This window comes from Solanum tuberosum, unplaced genomic scaffold, assembly GCF_000226075.1.
Source record: "Solanum tuberosum cultivar DM 1-3 516 R44 unplaced genomic scaffold, SolTub_3.0 scf00158, whole genome shotgun sequence".
Classification (NCBI taxonomy): Eukaryota; Viridiplantae; Streptophyta; class Magnoliopsida; order Solanales; family Solanaceae; genus Solanum; species Solanum tuberosum.
This window is the reverse complement of record NW_006239083.1, coordinates 184,368-205,832: the sequence shown is the minus strand read 5'-3', so window position 1 is coordinate 205,832 and position 21,465 is coordinate 184,368. Positions and strand designations below refer to the sequence as shown.

Here is a 21,465-nt window from a genome sequence, read left to right as displayed (position 1 = left end):
GTACTTTAATTTTTTATTCATGGTTAAAATTAGTGAAATAATTCTACCAATTTCTATATATGTTAATTCTTGTTTGGAATGATTATAATATAAAAAATTAACGTGTTATTAAAAGTTACAAACGTCTTTCGTTAGTTATTTTTTTTTATAAATATCTAACTTCCAAAATTACATTATTTTTGTCTTGAAAAACATCCATTATATAGAAGAATCTATTTAGTTGATTATATTTAAAGAAAAAATTAATTATAATTTTTTGAATCTACACTTAATTACTATGTTTTACTAAATTTGTATTACAAAATAATTAAGTATAATCTTAAGTAGATAAGATAGTCATTTGTAGTTATTATTAATGAGAAATTTAATTGTCTTCTTCAATAAAGAGATTTATTTTAAGCGAAAAAAATAATTTTTCAAAGGTATGCATTGGTACATTGTGTACATAATTGAGTTCGGGAAGGAGTGTAGGTTATATATATATATGTAGAACATAATTTGTATGGTATAGTAATGAAAACAATATTAATGTATAAAAACGAAATTAAAATATTAATGTATAAAAATGAAACTGCAATTTTTTTAATTAACTGAACAATATTTTTTTTAAAAAAAATTCAATGAACTATACACACATAAATATACACAGAAACACTTTTATTTCCCTTGGTAGCCAAAAAGTTTGTATTTTAGTAGTTCAAGGAGTTTGGGAAATAGAAAAAAAGTTACTTTTGTTTTGGAGGGAAAAGTATGATGGAATAAATGCAAAAATTGAAATAAGGATATTATAGTCTTTTTGCCTTTCTGGCCAAATTCTGGCCAATTTTTTCTGGCCATTTAGCATTACCCTATTATAAATAAGTGGTATTTTCAGGGGTTTGCCTCAGGACCCTTTTGGTCGCGATATGAAATTATGAAATGAAGTTGAAGTTTTATTTGGACATGTGATATGAAATTTTAATTTATAAAAAAAAAAATTAAACCGAGCTGAATAACTTACGTGTATGTAAATATATTTTATATATTCACATTATGTTAAATTTAATATATAAATATATTTAATAACATTTTTTCAGATATAAATATAACCTAGGTCCTTTTCCTATAGTGACTAAACGACTTTGGATCTTTACCCTCTAATTAATTAGATTTAAAATTAAAAGATACTATAATAGATACTCCATCAAACAATTTGACAAATCTATGCAAGCACTCCTATTAAATGTTTAAGATCAAACAATACAACAACAAGATTTTACATTCTTGACTTTTTGATGAAAAATTGAAGTGTTTCTTCAAGAATATACATGCGAAAGAAATATTTTAATAATAATATATTTTGAGGTCATATTTTTAAAGTAAAAAATAAAAAATTAACCGAACTGTACCGATACCGAAGAGAAACCGATATGATTGGGATGATTTTAAAAGATTTAATTTTGACTATACATTATAAAAGACTCAAAAATTGAGATGGTATAATTTTTAAAAATAACTGACCAAACCGTCTTATTGACACCACTACCTACATCATCAGTCGCCCATATGATATTTACTTTATTAAATTATAAAATATAAAATTTGTAATTTTAAAAATAAGATAAGTTGTCCGGTTAATACTCTTTGTTCTTTTTCATCTTTTATTCAAAAACAGTTTGATTCCCCTGCCATCTTTTGTTTTTCTTTCTTTTTTTTTCTTACTTGGTTTATGCTTAACTCAACATTTCTCTTAATGGTGTTAATATTTTGATGGAGAAAAATATTATTTATAAATGACATTTTTTGTTTCATAAATCCATCAATTCATCTCATACTAATTTATTTATTTTTAATAATCGACAAGCACAATGGTATACCGTTATAAAACTCATAATGAGTTCGTCGATATATGTTTCCTCATTTAAATATTGTGAGTGACTGGTATCAGGACAAGCTTGAGCACAACTCGATGCATGATGCGAAAGGTGTATAGATTATATTGAATAAAAACGTGAAGGCTACTTAGGACATGGATGTAGTTTGTAAAGATATTTGAAATAAGTCTGCATATCGTAAATTCCTAGAAGGTTTAATGTTGTAGCTCATAACATAGCTAATGTTGTAGCTCATAAAACACAGGAAACTGGCTTTATCTTAGTAAAGCATCGCCCAATGCTTTTATCAAATTAGCATCTTCACTATGGTTGTTGTATTAGGCTACCACCATGTTGGAAGATGTTCACTACAAATATTTTATTGATCAACAAAAGCACCAAGAAAGTGCATCCATGTACACAAATGATCACACAACATATAAAGTTAGAAAGCCAATATCATCTGAACAAGATGAGGAAATCAAATTAGGTGTGTACATCTTTCAGAATTCCAAATTAAATCTTGAGCATGAAACCAAGTAACTGTATAAATGTTTGCATAAATCATAGAAAAACTTATGATATCCTGATATCCAAGTACTAAAGTACACACGAAAAACACGAGATACCCTTCACTCATAATGAATACTCACACCAGCAATAATTAAGGCCCTATACAGCAAAAAATAGGGAAGGTTAAATTGAAAAAAGGTTCTGAAATGCAAAATCTTTCAAATCACTAGTTTTTTACATTAAAATAGTGATTCACAGAACTTCCCCTTTTTCTCTTATCAGGAATTGTGCTTGTAGCGGTTCTTTACATTAAAATAGTCAATCATATAATGCACACTCTTGGGCACATAGCTCTCTTATCAAACTCCAAGACAATGCGTCATCAGCTTCTTTGTGGTGCTTAATACAACAAAAGGCAATGAGATACAAATGGGCTAACAAGAATAGGTTCACCTCTGAACCATACAAGTCCAGATATCAACACTAATTAGGCAGATTCTATAACAATATTTCCGGTCTTGACAGAAACATTTTGATTAAAGAAAACACCTGTCAAAGAACGCCCCATCCCACGCGCACACACACAAATTTCATTCAATCAACCTCAAACCTATATTAGTTGGGGCAACTATATGAATCCATTGTATCAGTTCTATCAAATCCATTTCGGCATACTTAGATGGGCACATCCTAAAATGAAAAAAATCATCAAACCATCTTCACATCGACTGTCAACCTACCACAAGCCTCATTTTGGCCATCAAAACCACAACCGCCCATACTCTAGTAACTCAAGTTAGATAACTTTCAAATTGTTCAAATGGAAAATCTTTTGGCAATTTCTTTTATTGAGTAGTCTTTCCTCCTTTTATGTATGTCTCGTTTAAAATTGATTTGAATTCTTCCGTCTAATTCAGTTATTAAGACAATCAAAAAGGTGCTGCTGGCGTCCTTATCTTTGTCTTATTTCAAATCATTTGGTTTATACATTACTTCCATCATCTGATCAAAAAGTTTCTGACAGATGATCAAGGCTGTTTGATAACTCTATTATCTCATCCAGGAGGCCAAGTAGGGCATACATAAGATTGCTCAACATAAAAAATCCTTTATACAGGTTTTCGAGCAACCTTCTGTAAACTGTCTGCATTTATTACATTAGCATCTTCACTGTGGTTGCTGAATTAGGATACCACCCTCTAATTCATTCCAATTTCTAATACCAAGATTTCAAATTGGAAGATAGTGCAAAACTTTTTCTTATACTTTACTAAAAATTAAAAGGATTTTATTGATCAACAAAAGCACCAAGGAAGTGCATCAATGTACACAAAAAAGATCATAGAAGCTATAAAGTTACTAAGTCTATATCATCTGAACGAGATGAGGAAATCAAATAAGGTGTGTACATCTTTCAGACTTTTTATATCTTGAACATGTAACCAAATTCCTTTGGCATATCATTGAGATGCCAGAAAAGTTTTTCTAAAAAGTACATTTACATTTAGCGTATACATGTTTTCACAAACCATAGAAAAACTTTTGATCTCCGAGTAATAAAGAAAACAAGAGAAACACGAGATACCCTTCATTCATAATGCATACTCAAACCAGCAATATTATGGCTCTATACAGCAAAAAGGGGAAGGTTAAATTGAAAAAAGTTTTGGAAATCTGGAAACAAAATGTAAAATCCTTCAAATAACTTGGGGTTTAATGATCCTAGTGATTCACAGAATTTTCTGCTAGTTTATTTTCTTTCTTTCCTTCATTTTATTGCCTTTCTTATTGGGGTATGTGCTTAGAGCAGTTCTTCACATTAAAAAGAGTGACTCATAAAATTCAATCTCTTGGACGCACAGTTCTCTTATCAAACTCCACGACAATGCTTCAGCTCCAAAGATTCATCAACTTCTTTGTGATGCATAGTACAGCAAAGGTAATGAGACATAAACGGGCTAACAAGACTAGGTTCACTTGAAACCATACAAGTCCAGATATCAACTCTAAATAGGCAGATTCACTAACAATATTTCTGGTCTCGATTGTCATTTTCGATAAAAGAAAACGTCTATCAAAGAACACTTACACAGTGGCAGAGCCACATTAAAGCAAGGGGATTCATATGATACCCCTTGCTCAAAACATTTACTTATTATACATGTATATTACAAGCCAAAAATAATAAAATGCATGATATACAAGGGTTGAATCCCCTGGACTTGAAACACAAGCTTGATATAGTCTAATTTATAGAAGTTGGATTGGCTTAATGAACTGCTCCAACTCCTCTCCCCCACACCCCAAATTTGTTCAATCTTATATTAGTTAGGGTCAACTATATAAATACATTGTGTCAGTTCTACTCTATTCAACTCCATTCTGCATGCTAAATAGAGTAATGGACACATCCTAATGAAGAGTAATCAAATTATCTTAACACCGACTGTCCACCTATCACAACCCTCCTCATGGCCATCAATACACAACCCTCCATACTCTCATACCTCAAGTTGGATAACTTTCAAATAGTTCAAAGGTAAATGCTTCAGCAATTTCATTTGTTGAGTGACCTTTCCTCCTTTTATGTTTGTCTCGCTTAAAATAGAGTGATCTTTCCTCCTTTCATTTCTACTTGTTCTGGGATCCTTCATCTTTATTGGGTTTAGAAACTGGTGCTTATGCGGGTTTATGCAAAGAGTAACAACCCTTTCAAAGAATCCCTCTTCTCATCTTTAAAAGACTCTCAACAGAGAACACAAAAAACTTTAACTGGGATAAGAAAGGAAAGGATGTTCTTCCAAGATAACCTTAACAAAATTCAAGCATAATGCAGAATATAAATAGTTCATATTCATCGAAACATAAATTCCAATCAAATCCCTCAAAATTCCAACTTTAAACACAAAACATCTCCAATGATACCAAATACTCAAATTCACCTTTAAAAGAAAGAAAAACTTTCTTACAAGTCGAATAGTATAGAAAGTAATATTAATATCAATTGTTCAACTTCACGTCCACTGAAACCTAAGTTTCAATCAGATTCCCAATAACAGAAGATTGCCAATAATACCAATTAACAAATTTACCCCAAAAATAACATTTTTTTCCTTCTAAACAAAAAGTTCAACAAACTTACAAGTCAAATACATCAGTGATCTTCAGAATAACTTGTACTAGCTTCTCCTCCATGATCCTGTTTAGAACAGCAATGATCCCCATGATGATGACTCTTTGATGGGTCATTTTCTTTGTCATCGGCATCATCATCATCGCTATCGTCTTCATCAAAAGGCTTTTCTTTGTGGAAAATGCAACATTTCTTGGAACTCTTCTTGTTGAGGAACTCGTTGTCCACAGTTCCTGGTTTCCACGATACTCTCCTCTTTGGCTTCAGTTTCAAAGTTAGGGTTTCCATTGGTTGCTGCTGTTGTGACGATGATGATGATGATGGTGCAGATTCCGATGGGTTTCCTAGGGTTAGGGTTACCGTCGTTGTTCCAGTCGCCGGCTGTGCAATTTCCCTCGTCCGTGTGGCCATTTTCCCGATTCTAGCCGTGTCTCTTTCCCCTTTCTCTGACTTAGTTTTTTCTCTGATAAATAAGAAAATGTAAATTGGTTTTAACTATAAAAGTTACCGCTCTCCGTCCAACAATAGTTGTCCACTTAATTAAAAACAATTGATCAATAATATTTGTCCAACTTAAAAAATCAAGAGATAATTTACATTTTGTGTTTATTTTACCTTTATTATTAAATACTAGTATTTATCATTTAACTCATTTCTCAAATCATTAAATTTAATAAAGTCAAAAGGATAATATAATAATTATAGCCCTATTATTTATTGTTTCTCCCATTTTAACACTTAAGCTTACAAAAATTATGTCCAAAACAATATTTTTGAGCTTACCGAGGACATTACATGCGAGTGTGTTTGGAGGTCGCAAATTAGAATAGAAAGTTAATTGATAATTGTGTATTTTCTTGTTTTCTGCTTGATAGACATAGTAGTCATACTTATATCTCTCTTTTTATTGTTGGTATTAGTATTATTCTCTTAGGGGTCGTTTGGTGTGAGGGATAATACCATATAGTCCCGGGATTAAATTATAGTACCGCTTATTTTGTTGTTTGGTTGGCAAGTTCGGGATAACTTATCCCGGGATTAATAATTAGTACCGGGATAAGTTATCCCTCTATTTGGGTGGTATAGTAATCCCGGGATAAAATAGGTAAATGACAAAAATGTCTCTTTCAACCCTTTTGTTATATCACTTTTTACATTAATGAAGGGCATTTTTGTAAACAAATAAATTGTTCTTAAAATTTATTATTTTGAACACAACAAACCAAACACTCAATAAAAAATAATCCCAACACAACTTATCCCATCATACCTAATCCCAACATAACTTATCCCAACATAACTTATCCCATCATAACTCATTTTCAAACCAAACGACCCCTTAGTTTTTTGCTCTTTAGATATTATTGTTTTTTTATACTTCGAATATCATATTATATTGTTGCTATATTGTTCATTCTTATGTATGTTGTATATTGTCTTTTATTTTGTTGGTGTTATCATCCTTATTTGTGCATCTCATTTATCAAATTGCTTGGATATTCTTTATTTTAAGCCGGTGGTCTATCAAAAACAGTTTTGTATCAATAAGATTTGCGTACACTCTATTTCAGATTCTACTTGTAAAATTACACTGAATATAATATTATTATTATTAAAGAAATAATTCATTTTCGTATTGCTCAACTTTCAAAAATATCTAATAAATAGAGGTGATATAGTAAATTATATTTTTTTTTTTTTTTTTTTTTTTATCCTTATAATTCTTTTTATAAAAGTATAAACAAGTTTGTAAAGTTTCAAAAAAATTCTTAAGAGTTACATTAGTAAAACTATCATTCTTATTTATTATACTTACTTAAGAAGCATGTAAAACAAAATATGGACAATTAATATGAAACAGACAGAATATTTTTGTTAATCTCAAAACCCCATAGCTAAGTTTTGAGGAAAGATAAGTAGACCACAAATCACAAATATTTAGGTGCCTTTCACATGCACACTTCTCAACCCCCACACCCCCCCCCCCCCCCCCCCCCAAAAAAAAAAAAGTAATAGGAAGAGCAATTATTATCCCTTCTCTCAGCAAAGAATGATAAAATTCGTAATTAAGAGAAAATTGTTTCTCCCTAAATGATACAACAATGTCTCATGTATAATAAACCAAAAAGAATATTATTACTGTTAGATCAATATGAATTCATTGAACACTTTCAAAAAGATTTTTAGTAGCTTAGTTATCAAAGGTTCTTTTTATAGGTAACTTGTATTAATATACTTAACAAATAATTCCCGGCTCTAACCATGTGGTAATAAAAAGAGTACTTACAAAATGTTGTATTAATACTTAACAAACAATTCGCTTGAAGCAAGTCGGTTATTATTTTAAAAAATAAAATATATGTCTATCTTAATAATAACATATTATATTTAGCTTTGTATATTAAATGATCAACATTATTTTTATTTTTTTCAACATCAAATTTTATAATTTAATCTTTTCAATAAAACTATACATACAAAAGTTTAATAAAATATTATATAAAAATTAGAATGTAAAATATTATATAAAAATACTTTAAACAGTAAAAACTTTCTAGAGAGTTTGTCAAAGTATTACGAAAGTATCGCATTTTGACAGTTATTTTTAACTTTATATAACATTTTGAAAAAATACCAAAAAATTAATAAAATTATACAAATATCGAGAAAAAAGTTGAGATGATATGACAATTTTAAAAAGTTTAATTTTGATCTTACAAAATGAAACAATCAAAGTGATTATGATATAAATTTTATAAAATAATTAACAATCATTTTATTGACATTCCTGATTTCAATGAAAGACCTTTATCTGAAGCAAATGATTCATCTATAAGTAATGATCTTAATCAACTAACTAACAAACGTTTGTTTTCCTCGTATTATTTAACCTTAGTCTGTATGAACAATGACAAAATATATTTCAGCTCCCTTAATCAATATCAACCAATTTGCTTATGGTGCAAACACTATTTGACCAAATTGAAACCATTTCATATACTAGTTTTTTTTTTTTCATCCAAAAATTGTCATATATTAATTCATTATGGACATAATATGTCAAAAGGAAAGTTCAGCATCATTTACAATCCAAATTGGGAATAGTCTTTCCCAAGAAAACTCAGACAACAAAGAAATTGAGAACTTAGCTACGTTGTGAGCTACAACATTAAACCTTCTAGAAATATGTACAAACACGATATGCTCTAGAGATGCAGACATATTTCAAATATCTTCACAAACTACATCTATGTCCCAAGTAGTCTTCACGTTTTTCTTCAATACATCTACAACACATTTTGCATCAGAGAGGACATAAAGCTTCCTCCATCCATGTTGTATCGTTTTTTCCACATATTTTCTTATTGCACGCGCTTCAACAATCATAGACTTCCCAACAAATTGGATTGGGGATCCTTGGGCAAGAAGCAAAACTATTTCGTGTTCCAAATATTCGAATAAATATCTGACGAAGTAGAACCATCTCTATCAAGATAACAGACCCATTCTCTGTGCTATCAATAGGATCAATTATAACAAGTCACCCTTGTTATCCATAGCAACCAAAGCAATGCTCGCCTTCTTTTATTCAATATGTAACCTTGCATCAACAAATAAATAGATCACATCTTCGGGAACTCTTACTTTATAGTCCGAATTCTCTTGAAATTTGCATTTGAAGAATTTGCAATCACTATATCAAGATATTCATTATATTCAAATAAAGCTTTTGTCACTATGTTTGGAGGGTCAGTTAATTCGTTATTAAAACTCCAAGCATTCCTAGACTTCCAAATATGCCACATAAACATTACCGTCAAATTCAAAACACTAACAAAAGTGGGACATTTTTTTGTCATATTAATCTTATCATTCCACTACAAAGAAAAGTCAGTAATGTTGGCAAAATCATTCCAGTTAATAGGGCTCATTTTCCAAGTTATTTGAGAATCCCGACACTTGAAAAACATGTGTTCCATGGTCTCGTCTTTTACAAACATTATTGACATGATTTAGTCGTTTCTTAATAATATTGTTTACCGATAAGGTATTAAGCACACATCTTCATAGAAAATGTTTATGTTTATTTTTTTATTTCATTGCCCATAAAACATCCCAAAAAACTTTTGAAAAAACATGATTACTAGATTGAGCAATATTACCCCTAGCATCCCACATCATGCTTAATTTTTTTGCAAGGTGATAACTCGATCTTACCTCATAAGTACCCAATTTTGTAAAGTGCCAAATTAGTTTATCCCTAGAGCATGTAGTAGATAAAGAAATAGTCAAAATATTATCAATATTATTTAAGCACAAAAAATCTATTCAATTCATCCATCTTCCAAGTCTCGGATTCAACACTTATAAGGTCAAACACTTTTTTAGATCTAAATTTTCAAGAGCAATAGTTCTATGAGGTTAAAAATTAAGGAATCATCAGCAAAGAGTAAATGTGAAATAGTAGGACCATTTCTATTTAAACTTAAGCCTCAAATTTGATCTTGTTCCTCAGCTTTTTTAAAAAGTATTGATAGACCTTCAGCACAAATAAAAAACAAGTAAAGTGATAATGAGTCACCATGTCTTAGGTCCCTTGTTGGTTTAACCCCTCCTACAATTTCTCCATTTTTATATTGAATCGATATGTTGTAGAAGTGTCACATCCACAATCCAGGCCACAAAATTTGATCAAAACCTATTTTTAAAAACCTCTCCTAAACAAAAATTCATTGTACTCTATCGTAGCTTTAGACATATCGAGTTTCATAGCCATAAATTTCTTTTTTCCTCTTCTTTTGTTTTCGATCAAATGTAGAAATTCATGAGCTAGCACAACATTATCAGTTATGTGCCTATTACATATGAAGACCGACTGATTTGGAGAAATGTAAGATTTTCTTCATTCTAGCTAGCCACTAAAATTTTAGCAATTATGCCTGTGAGATCCGACACCCATTTTCCATTGTCTAATTGAAATTCTTTAATAGCATTTCTTCTTCGCCTCTGGATAGTAGTCATATGAAAAAAGGATGATTTTTTATCACCTTTTTTTAACCATAAAGCTCTAAATTTTTGTTTTCTGTATATGGTGCGAACACCCTTTCACAAAATTTAAATCATTTCATATACAGTTAACAATATCAAAATATCTTTTAGATTCCTCAATCAATATTAATCAATCTGCATATGGTGCGAACACTCTTTCATCAAATTAAAACCATTTCATATACTAGTTAACAAAGTGTATTACCACATCTTAGGATGTTCTTTTTTTATGATTCTTCTTTTTCTTACGGTTTTCAATGCTTTCTTCTTCTTCTTCAAGTATATCAAATCATTATTGGGGACAAAAGAAAATATGTAAAATAAATTAGTTAGACAAATTTTAGATAGAAAACTAAGAAAAAAAAATTGAGGCTCAGATGCGACATTTTATCGCCTAATATCAGACTAGGTGGAGACCCAAATCTCACCAATTGCGCATTAATCATCACAGCACTCAAATATTTGCACCAGCCGGGAATCGAACCCGGGTCTGTACCGTGGCAGGGTACTATTCTACCACTAGACCACTGGTGCTTGGTGTTTAAAATCTTCAATTTATATTAATTAATATGAATAAACAAGTTACCATTTCAAATATTCATATTGTTTAAAATAAAATCAGGTTGACCTAGTATTCTTTTTAATTTGCAGTTCTAGATAATATATCTAATGAATTGATTTGACGAAAATAAAAGGATAGATAATCTACCTTATTAACCCACATATGAAGTTCTTTTTTTTCCTTTTGAGAATTTTGTGTCTGTTGGCTAGGGTTGTGTATCGGTTGATTCAGTTCGATTTTGAAGTTTATCGATGATTGATATATAGAAATGTTAATTCATTATAGATATTGGTTTATCGATTATTGATCGTTATCGATTGGGTTATCGATTTAACCATTAAGATTTTTACACAAGTTTCTTTTTTATAAAAAAATATTTAGAAATAAGGTGTCAAACTAAAATACCATGCATATGAGTGGAAAATTGCATTTTGCTAAAAATCAAACACTGACACCTTTTAGAATAATAGAGAGTTTGAGACCATTAGAAATAATCTAAACCTTATGTCAAGGACTTTATATACAGAATGATATAAATATAGTTTACTAATTTACTATCGGGCTATCAGTTGGCCCGTTAAAAAAAACCCGAACTGTTAAGAATCGATAATCTATATTAAAAAAAATCAGAACCATTCAAAAAACTACTAAATCAATGACTCATTACTGATAAATCAATAATATTTTTTCGATTCAAGTTTGAATAGCCCTAACTTAAAATTCAACTTTGTTGTATTGTACTATGTAAATTTTATGTTTTTCACAAAAGATTTTTATTCTTATATTTAAGAAATTTGAAAATAATAAATAAATAATTTACGTTAAATATAAATTTGTTAAGATTCACAACATAAACAACCTACCCAATGAGGTATACCACTAAGTGAGTTTCTGAATGATAGAGTGTATGCAAACCTTACCATTTAAAAAGTCTCTCGTCTTAAGTGTATCAAACAAAGTACAAGAAGAAGAAGAAGAAAACATAGCAGTTAATAAGAAAAACATTGTGAAGTTTACAAGAAAGAAACAATAACATCAGCAAAATAGTTTGATAATCGAAACACAATAAACGACATATGACAAGAACTATAAGGGTACGACTAGTACTACGCAACAACCTTCACAAGACAAGACAAGACTCTATCCCTACTAACCTTCTACCCTAATATGCGACCTCCACTCCTTCCTATCTAGAGTTATGTCCCCGGTACTATGAAGATACACCATTTCTTGTTTAAGCACCTTTCCCCAAAAAAATAATTCAACCTACCTTCAACCCCTTCGCGTACGCCTTATAACCAACCTCTCGTGCTTCCTCACTGAGGCATCATCACACCTTCTCTTCACATGTCGAAATTATCTTAGTCTCACTTCTCTCGTATTGTCCGTCTAGAGGTCACTCCCACCTTCTTAAATTTGTTAAGAGTTACGTATACTAATTCTTAAGGGGTCGTTAAAGTAGTTGGTTTTGAGATGAGCTATGAGTAAGCCATACTATGTTTGGTAAGTTATTCATAAACAAAATAAATATTTAAGTTGCAATTTGAAAACACACATAGTTAAAACATGTATAAGTCACGAGAGGGAAGGTAGTTATTATTTTACCAATATGTGAAATAACTTATACAACTAATTAAGTGTACCAAATTTCCCCCAACTAGCTACCAAACTTCCCCTAAAAGATGTCCCCAAATTGTACAAATTGTAAAAAAAAAAACACAGAGGTCTCTAATAAGCACGGAGCAGAAGCGCCATGGCTTCGTGCTGTTCATTGAGCTTCTCAACAGTCTCTTCAAAGCCTAACAAGCCTTACTCATCACCAATTTCTTCTTCTCTTCAGCTCCCCTTTACTTCCCAGCTGCCATTTTCTAAAAAAAAATCACTTTATTCCAATCATACCCTTCTCCAAACTCAATGCCGGAAAACCCCATCACCGGATTGTCCCAGTTTCTTGGTACGTCTTGCAATTCTTTTGATACCCTTTTGTTTTTTACGTTCAATTTTGAGTTTAGAAAAGTGAGCCCAGAATTTGAAATTAGTAATAGGTTGTAATTTAACATAAATGTATATTGAAGAGTTTTACTATGCAGCTGTTGCTTTACAATATATTTCATGCTCAATAGAATGAGATGACCTGAAAGAGTTAGCCTTTAGTTTGGGACTGAGATGTAGTTGATTGATTGTTTTTTTGGTATAGCTTTGTGTAGTGGCTGAGTGTTAGCCAAGAAGGGAATCTTGATTAGTGATTGAATTGTATTTTTGTGATTTAGGTTGTGGGGTCTGCGAAAAAGCAAGAACCTTTGAGGGTAATGATATCAGGAGCTCCTGCTTCTGGTAAAGGAACGCAATGCGAGCTCATTACCAAGAAGGTAATGGTTCTTTTTTGACTTCATAGGGACGAGTTGGTTGTTTTGATCTTTTATGTTTGAAATATCTTTATGCTGTTCTATGTAGGTTTTTCATTTTGGAATGGATGATGATCCATTGCCCATTGGGATTTTGGTTTTATCTCGTCTCATTTTGAGAGTATTTCTGAATATGAAATCTCTGTTCTTGAAAGTTTATCTACTAATATAAATTATCCCAATTTCCACTAATATTTGCGTTATAGACCAGGTGATACAATATAGAGGTATACAAGAACTATTATGTGGGGATTGTTATACACTGATTGAAAATACCGGCATGGTTAATACCAGTATTTGCTATCCTGTGTTGTATATCTAGTATTAAGGGCTTATTGGAAGGTTTGTAATCTTCCCTTCAGCCGAAATTGGCCATACTATAATCAACTCTATCTTAATTATTAGCAGGTCCCTGCTACTTGAACTCACATTCTTCACATTTCTTGATTAATTCAGCTTTAGTTTGATTTCCATGCTCCTTATCCCTTTCCTTGTTTAGGATGTACTTGTAAAAAGGTACGCTGCTAGTAGCATTTGATGTTCCATTTCAAAAAATATCGCTAGTTGCGGTCGATGTTAGTTGCTACTTAATTACCCATTTTCCTTGTTATGTATTACCCTGTGAAAAGTAATAAATTGAATTCCATCGAGCTCATATATGCAGTATGATTTGGTGCATATTGCTGCTGGAGATTTATTGAGGGCCGAAATTGCTGCAGGCACTGAAAATGGGAGGAGAGCAAAGGAGTATATGGATAAAGGACAATTGGTACCAAACGAGATAGTTGTAACGGTAGGTTTACCTTACCTGGCAAACTGGTTCCTGCTTTCGTTAGCATGCTATTTTGAAGGTTAAAAGAGGTCATTAGAAACAGTGTTGTATTCATATGTAATTCTTTGATTCCTTGTTTTAGATGGTCAAAGAGCGGTTGATGCGTCCAGACTCTCAAGAAAAGGGTTGGCTTTTAGATGGATATCCTCGGAGCTCATCTCAAGCAGTAGCTCTCAAAGAGTTCCAGCCAGACCTCTTTATTCTTCTGGAAGTGAGGTTCTGCTATTGGTATCCCTGATTGTGTTATCAATCTCTTTCTAGTTAAAGCCTTAGAGGATGAAAAGGATTGACATAGAGCATCATGCATTCAAAATTTACCTGAAAAAATCTTTTAGCAGGATAATTGCGCTTTTGGTCTGTGTTAAATCTAATTTTAGTCAAGGTAATCTGACTAACCATATATAGCCTTCAATTGAGAGAACTGTGCGCTTTTGGTTCCTCCTCTGGCATATTCCCTACATTAATCAGATTACTTTCTTAAAATACAAAAAAATATCAAAATAACTTTCTTAGCATAAAAGGTGAATAGTTCTATGGTTTAATAGTTAATACTCTTTTATCAGTTGGGAGGTTTTAGTGGGCTTGACTGAATACTGTGATTCGTTAGTACCAAGATTACAACTTACAAATAACCAAGAAAAAAGAATCATAATTTTTTCTTATTTTAAATATCAGTAGTTTTTCTGATTCTTTTTTGTTTCACTTGTAATATATTAAACTGCAAGAGGTTTCAGAATAAATGCACCTTCATCGAGTCATCAACCAATGTTTTAACTTTTAACAGGAATACGTTATATTGTAAATGATAGGTACCTGAAGAGATACTTGTTGAGAGAGTCGTTGGCCGTAGACTGGATCCTGTAACTGGGAGAATATACCATTTGAAGTATTCTCTGCCAGAGACCGATGAAATCGCTGCAAGGCTTACCCAGCGCTTTGATGATACAGAAGAAAAGGCATGTTAATGCATGAAATACGTACATTATTGTTGCTACAACTTGTGTAGGGCTTTTCCCTTTGTATGAAGCTTTTATTTCACATAAACTTGTTTAATTCTTATTTGGTGGAAGCCTCCTGTTTGTCCCATTGATCATTTCTTGACCTTCTAATCAAACATTTTAATCTATTCTCTTCCTGGAAATTTTGCTGCAGGTCTCAAAATTTCCATCTTCAACTAAATCATTCTTTTAGCTATTTCCTTTATCATTCTTGATGTTCTTTTCCCTTGCTTACTCAAGTCCCCTTGTAGATAATTGACTTAAGTATAGGTTTCTAAAACACCATAAATTTATGTTGTGATCAGCTTCATTTTTGTCTTATTTCTTTTTCAGTTTACCATTTACAGGTGAAGCTGCGTCTGCACACTCACCATCAAAATGTGGAATCAGTTCTCTCAATGTACAAAGATACTATATTCCAGGTATTCTTTTTGCCACAGATGTGGTGCAGTTGCTTCACTCGGGAATGCAGATTGAACACTCACCTTCAAAACGTGGAATCATTCTTATATGCTTGATTCATAGTTGTTGGGTTGTTTGATGGTTTCCAAGGTCTTGGTTAACAGGAATATAGTCCATAAAAAAGACAATGTGGAGGGGGTTGGTTGGAAATGGTTTGGAGAAAAAGTAGTTTGGTTTTCTAATTGGCGAAAGAATAATGATATGGTTATAAGATTATGTTGTTTGACATGTAGGTTACAAAATGTTCAATTTAAATTATGTTCCAGTTCATCCAGACTGATCCATACTCACACAGTTGTTAAAACAACAAGGGAAGCCAAAGCAAAAGGGCTATACATCCACTTTTATCTTAAAATTATTCATCTCTCCTCAATTAGATAAAGGAAGAGCAAATCCTTTGAGTTTTACATTCATACCAAACAATCTGGGGGGAAATATACTTAATCAAGGACTCCCCTTTTGCTTACCCTTCTCTTTTTCTTCACTGAACAAGGATACTGTATGTTCTTTCTTTCAATACGCGTGCATGAACGTGTTCTTATCATTTCTCAGTGTTAAAACTTCTATCTTCTCTGACCTATTTTAATTTCAGGTGGACGGGAGCGTTTCCAAAGAGGAGGTATTTGCTCAAATTGATGCTGCATTAACTCAACTTCTTGAAGCAAAGGAGTGAAGATTTGGAACCGTAATGTCATAGAGAGCAGGAAAAATCTGCAGAATGTACCATGTAATACTGAGGAGGATCACAAAAGATAAAAGAGTAACATTGTTGGTTGCCATCCCTCTTATACAAATGTATGAAATGTTTATGTATATCAGTTTTGCTTCCAACTATCTATGTGGATATTCATTGAATCAGATTCAAAGTTTACAACAAAACAAGTTTTTGTGTAAGGCAATATTGTTAGCTTTGAGTCTACACCTATGCGGCTTTAAGACATGTTATTTGAGTGTAAGGCCTGCTTATTTATATACTCAACATATCTAATGTATTTTTGCCGATGTGGGACTCTTAATCATGGACATTAACTACCCACATTTCTGATTAATCCCACTTCTGAAGTTTCCAATCACAGCAGAAAAAAGTACATTTTTCTTACACAATTCGAACTTTTACATAAAGAAAGTGGAATATCACATCACATGGTATAAATTTATGTATATCAGATACCTAAAACTAACTTGAGAATCATACTACAGAGCAACTATCAACAGGGAAAACCCAATAAAAAAAAAGAAGAGAAACTAGACCTCAGAAAAACTGTTCCCTTTTTTCTCAGATTTGCTTGAAGACCTAAACGTCAAAGGTTCAGCATCAACGAGCATATTGACAACCTCTTTCATGCTGGGACGCAAATTAGGAAGCTTAGTAGTACAAAGTGTGGCAATTCTCAACACTTTGATCATTTCATCCTGAACAAGTTCAGATACCACCTTTTGATCAAGAACTTTGTTAATACTTTCCTTGTCATTTAGATGAGTTGAGGTCCAGTAGATCAGGTCTTTTCCTTCTCCGTAGGCTTCTTCTATTGGTTTTCTTCCAGTTACTAGCTCCAATAGCACGACACCAAAGCTGTAAATGTCGTTCTTTTCGGTCACTCTGAGAGTGTATGCCATTTCTGTCAAGCAAACATATAGGAAAGTAAATGCAAATTCAAGAATGGAAAGTAACAAGGAGAGACAAAATGGTCACTCAATTTAAGGTTTTCTTGAAACTTACCAGGAGCCATGTAACCATGAGTGCCTGCAAAACAACTGAACTCGGATCCCCTTGAAGAAATTTCTGAAACTTTTGCAACCCCGAAATCTGAAACTTTTGCTTCATAATACTCATCAAGTAGAATGTTGGTTGATTTGATATCTCTGTGAATAATAGGAGGGTAACAATCATGATGCAGATAAGCAATTCCTTTTGCAGCTCCAAGGGCTATTTTATATCTCTGATACCAATCTAGTTCTGGCTTGCCAGCCTTGATCTCTCGGTGTAGTGCCTCGAAAAGATTACCATTTGGCATGTACTCGAAAACCAAGATATTTGAACCTTCTTTCATTAGACTGGCATACAACTTAACTATATTTCTGTGCCTGATTTTTCCCAAGATTTCCATTTCCCTTGTCAAAACTTTCACACCAATCCCTTTCCACAGCTGCTTCACTGCTACTGTTCCACAACCTTTCTTCAAATCTAACCGATAAACTTTTCCTGTACCTCCACTTCCGATCAAATTGTCCTCATCGAAATCACAAACTTCATCTGCATCAAATTCCACAGGGTGGAAACTCTCAAGCTTCCATTTTGCATTTGTTCCCTTGGCTTCCTCCAGTTTTTCTTCATGATCTACTTCATGACTATGCTTGTAGTTTAGGTAACTGACGAGCAATAACCCACCCATTAGAACCGCTAAGGAAAGCAACACAATGCAAGACACAACTAGTTTGTTTAACTTATGTTTAGCAGCCTTTCCACCACAACTGCCCAAGCCTGAGTTGATCGAGAATCTGATGCTTTGGTCGATACAAAGTCCTTTGTTACCAGCTAATGCCTTGTCTCCTCCCAGTGTTAAAAGATCTAATGATACCTCTCCTGATAGCTGGTTGTTTGAGAGATCCAATGAAGACAGCTTCAGATTGTCCAAGCTAGTTGGTATTGTACCAGTGAGTCTGTTGTGTGAAAGATTCAGAGAGTTCAAAGAGGTCATTGTTGATAAGGAATTGGGAATGCTACCTGTAAGAAGATTTGAAGCAAGATTCAGGTCTGCAAGCCTAGGAAATTCACCCAATTCTGATGGGATAGTGCCCGAGAATGAGTTTTTCTCCAAATGCAAAGATGAAATTTGCTTTAGTTTACCAAGTTCAGAAGGTATTGCGCCCGAGAAGTTATTGTTATCCAAGTAAAGCCTTTCCAATTGTGTGAGTTTCCCAAGTTCTTTTGGAAGCTCACCTGAAAATCTGTTATTTGATAATACCAACTGATTCAGGCTAGTAGCAGCCCCAATTTCCGGGGACATAGTTCCACTGAATTTGTTATCACTGAAATCCATCATAAATACATTTGGAAGTCCCCATACACCACTAGGAATTTGCCCAGAAAGTTGATTCTTACTGACCCTCAATCTCTGTAAAGGCTTGCACGATGAATAAGTACTCGGAAACTCCCCTGAGAAACTGTTCTCAATAGCTAGCAAAAACTGCAGGTTCCCATTTTGGCACAAGTACTTTGGGAATCCACCAGTAAACTTGTTTTCAGATATGTCTATGCTATTCAGGGGGGAAAACCGACCAAGATTTGCTGGAAATACCCCAGAAAAATTGTTCCTGTACACAGAAAAGGCATTAAGATGCTGCATATCTCCAAAACCAGGAGGAATTTCACCAGAGAAGTTATTCATGAATACTTGAAAAACTGTTAACTTCTTCAGGTTCCCGATTTCTGGAGGCAGCTTCCCATACATATGGTTGCTAGAGATATCAAATTCCTGCAAAAGAGAGAGCTCTGCCAGTTCTACAGGAAGTTCCCCTGTCAACTTATTCTGAAACAGCTCAATTTTCCATAAATTTTTCAGCTTGTTTACTGACTTAGAGAAATTCCCAATAATCTGATTTCTTGAAATATCCAATGTACCTAGTGCCCCCATTTCAAAAATGGATTCCGGGATTTCTCCTGTCAAATTTGAACCTGCCAGGTAAAGCCAATACACTTTCTTTAAATTCCCAAGAGTCTCAGGAATTTTACCTTCAACAAAGTCATTATCTCCAAGCCCTAGCGCAACCAAACCAGTCATATTTCCAACCCAAGATGGGAATTCCCCGGAAAAATAGTTAATCGACAAGTCCAACACTTCTAAGTTAGTCAACTTAGACAAATCAGGTATCGTTCCGTTCATGTTATTTCCAGTGACATTCAAGACTTTGAGACTGGTGCAGTTGGTAACTTCACTAGGAAGTTTCCCTGATAGTGCATTTGAAGGTAGCACAAGAGAAGTAAGACTTTGGAGTGAAAAAATTGAAGGTGAAATCACCCCGGAAAGCGACTTATTATCGAGGGAAATTTCGATAACAAGACCAGTATTTTTATCACATGTAATTCCATAGAACTTGCAAGGAGATTCTGAGTCCTTCCAAGAATCCAAGTAATTCAAAGGGTCATTAAGCTGCTCTTTGAAATGCAAAAGAGCCTCACTTTCTGAGGTTAAGGACTTACATGTCTGGACAAAAAAATTCAAAAACAAGAAAACAGCAAGAATTGAGAGAGAGTTTTGAAGTTTTTGGATTCTGGCCATTCTTGAAATTTGAGAAGGGCAAAAGGGTCATTTCATAAAGGGGACACAAATCCAATCAAGAACTCCATTATTGCCATGATGGGTGTCCATCCAAGAAGCAGCTGCAAGAAAAACAGTGGAAACTCAGATATCAAACACTAAGATAAAGTGGTCTATTAAAAAAAACAAGATAATACTGATATCCAATTCAAAAAAAGCTGTCTTTTTTTAAAGTGTTGTATGTATACCTAACAAAATGTTTGTCATATACTTCATATAACTTTCCAACATGAAATAAAAATTGTAGTTCAAGAAAAAGAAAACTTACAGATACAGGAAGTCTAGATTATAAAAGATGGAATTGTTGGGTGGGGTTGGGAAGGAAATAAACTTATGTTAAGATGTCAATTTCTCATTTAGTTGTGAATTACACTATATAAAAATTAAATTATCTCCCTTTAAAGTGACTCAAAATATAATAGTTTCACCTTATTTTACAGACTGTCCAGATGAAAGAAGATACTCATTTACCCCAAAAACACAAGTGTGGAATCTGGGGTAGGTAGAGACTTTTTTCAATAGACCCCTCGAAACATAATTGCAAGAATTATAGGAATATAAGCAAGAAGATTGAAATCTAGGATTTCCATATTTGTAACAATAACAAAACAACTTTTTTTCCCAGAAAGTTGTAGCAAACTACAATAGGCAAACAAGGAACATGGAAATCAACTAATTGACAGAAAACAAACAGCTTCCATAATTTTACAGAAACAGAGATATCCATAGAAACAAAAAAGTAAACTTTCTTAAGAAATCATAAGTAACATGCATCCTTTAGGTCCTGTTTGGCTATAGATTTTGAAGTTTTAAGAGGGAAAGTCCCAAAACTCCAAAAATATCAAATTTCATGGCCAAACAGATAGGAATATAAATTTTCAAAATATCATCTAAAATCTATGGCTAAATGATAGCTTAGTTGTTAAGAATCATCTGATAACTCATATAACACATAAAGTTTGGATTTTTATGTAATTAAAAGACTAACAAATGAATAAGGCTTAAAGAAAACATGAGTTATACCTGAAATAGTAAGATGATTTTCTGTTTCTCTTATTTATTCACACATAAAGAGGCAGTAAGCTTCAAACTTTTTGTTTTCTTGAATACCCAAAAAATTCAAAAGTTTGAATGAGACCCCTCTAAAGGGAAAATGGGAATTTGCAGTGTCAGTCACCAGAAATAGATAAAAGAAAAAGAAGTTTCTGAATGCAGAGTTTGTTAGTTTTTAGTCCATTTAGTGATGATAGAAAAATGAGGTCTTAGTAGGAAGGCAAAATGATTAGAGAAAAGACAAGAAGAAGAGATAAGGCGAGAGAGTGTGTGTGTGTGGGGCGGG

General features: G+C 32.8%; 3 protein-coding genes and 1 non-coding gene across 6 annotated transcripts; 1 reads left to right on the top strand and 3 right to left on the bottom strand.

The window, feature by feature from the left end:
* Window positions 1-5,235: 5,235 nt before the first annotated feature.
* Window positions 5,236-5,978, bottom strand: LOC102592592 (type 1 phosphatases regulator ypi1). The gene has a single exon (XM_006353557.2). The coding sequence runs from the start codon at window positions 5,908-5,910 to the stop codon at window positions 5,521-5,523; it is 390 nt and encodes a 129-aa protein (XP_006353619.1). The 5' UTR covers window positions 5,911-5,978; the 3' UTR covers window positions 5,236-5,520.
* Window positions 5,979-11,011: 5,033 nt separating this feature from the next.
* TRNAG-GCC (transfer RNA glycine (anticodon GCC)) lies at window positions 11,012-11,082 on the bottom strand. The gene has a single exon. It is a non-coding gene; the product is annotated as a tRNA-Gly (tRNA).
* A 1,681-nt stretch (window positions 11,083-12,763) lies between these two features.
* Window positions 12,764-16,665, top strand: LOC102592027 (adenylate kinase 2, chloroplastic-like). Of its 3 annotated transcripts, none has more exons than XM_006353555.2 (7): window positions 12,765-13,064; window positions 13,381-13,479; window positions 14,180-14,308; window positions 14,430-14,558; window positions 15,157-15,303; window positions 15,693-15,767; window positions 16,400-16,665. In XM_006353555.2, the coding sequence occupies exons 1-7, from the start codon at window positions 12,864-12,866 to the stop codon at window positions 16,478-16,480; spliced, it is 861 nt and encodes a 286-aa protein (XP_006353617.1). In that variant the 5' UTR covers window positions 12,765-12,863; the 3' UTR covers window positions 16,481-16,665. The 3 variants fall into 3 exon arrangements, with proteins under 3 accessions (XP_015166895.1, XP_006353617.1, XP_006353618.1); XM_006353556.2 differs by having other exon boundaries at window positions 12,973-13,064; window positions 14,235-14,308; XM_015311409.1 differs by lacking the exon at window positions 16,400-16,665 and having other exon boundaries at window positions 12,764-13,064; window positions 15,157-15,349; window positions 15,693-15,768.
* On the bottom strand, window positions 16,445-21,402 carry LOC102591687 (receptor-like protein kinase HAIKU2). Its single transcript, XM_006353554.2, has 4 exons — window positions 21,150-21,402; window positions 17,528-20,188; window positions 17,059-17,426; window positions 16,445-16,518 (listed from the first exon to the last, which is right to left on the bottom strand). The coding sequence occupies exons 2-4, from the start codon at window positions 20,085-20,087 to the stop codon at window positions 16,456-16,458; spliced, it is 2,991 nt and encodes a 996-aa protein (XP_006353616.2). The 5' UTR covers window positions 20,088-20,188; window positions 21,150-21,402; the 3' UTR covers window positions 16,445-16,455.
* Between the last annotated feature and the right edge of the window lie 63 nt (window positions 21,403-21,465).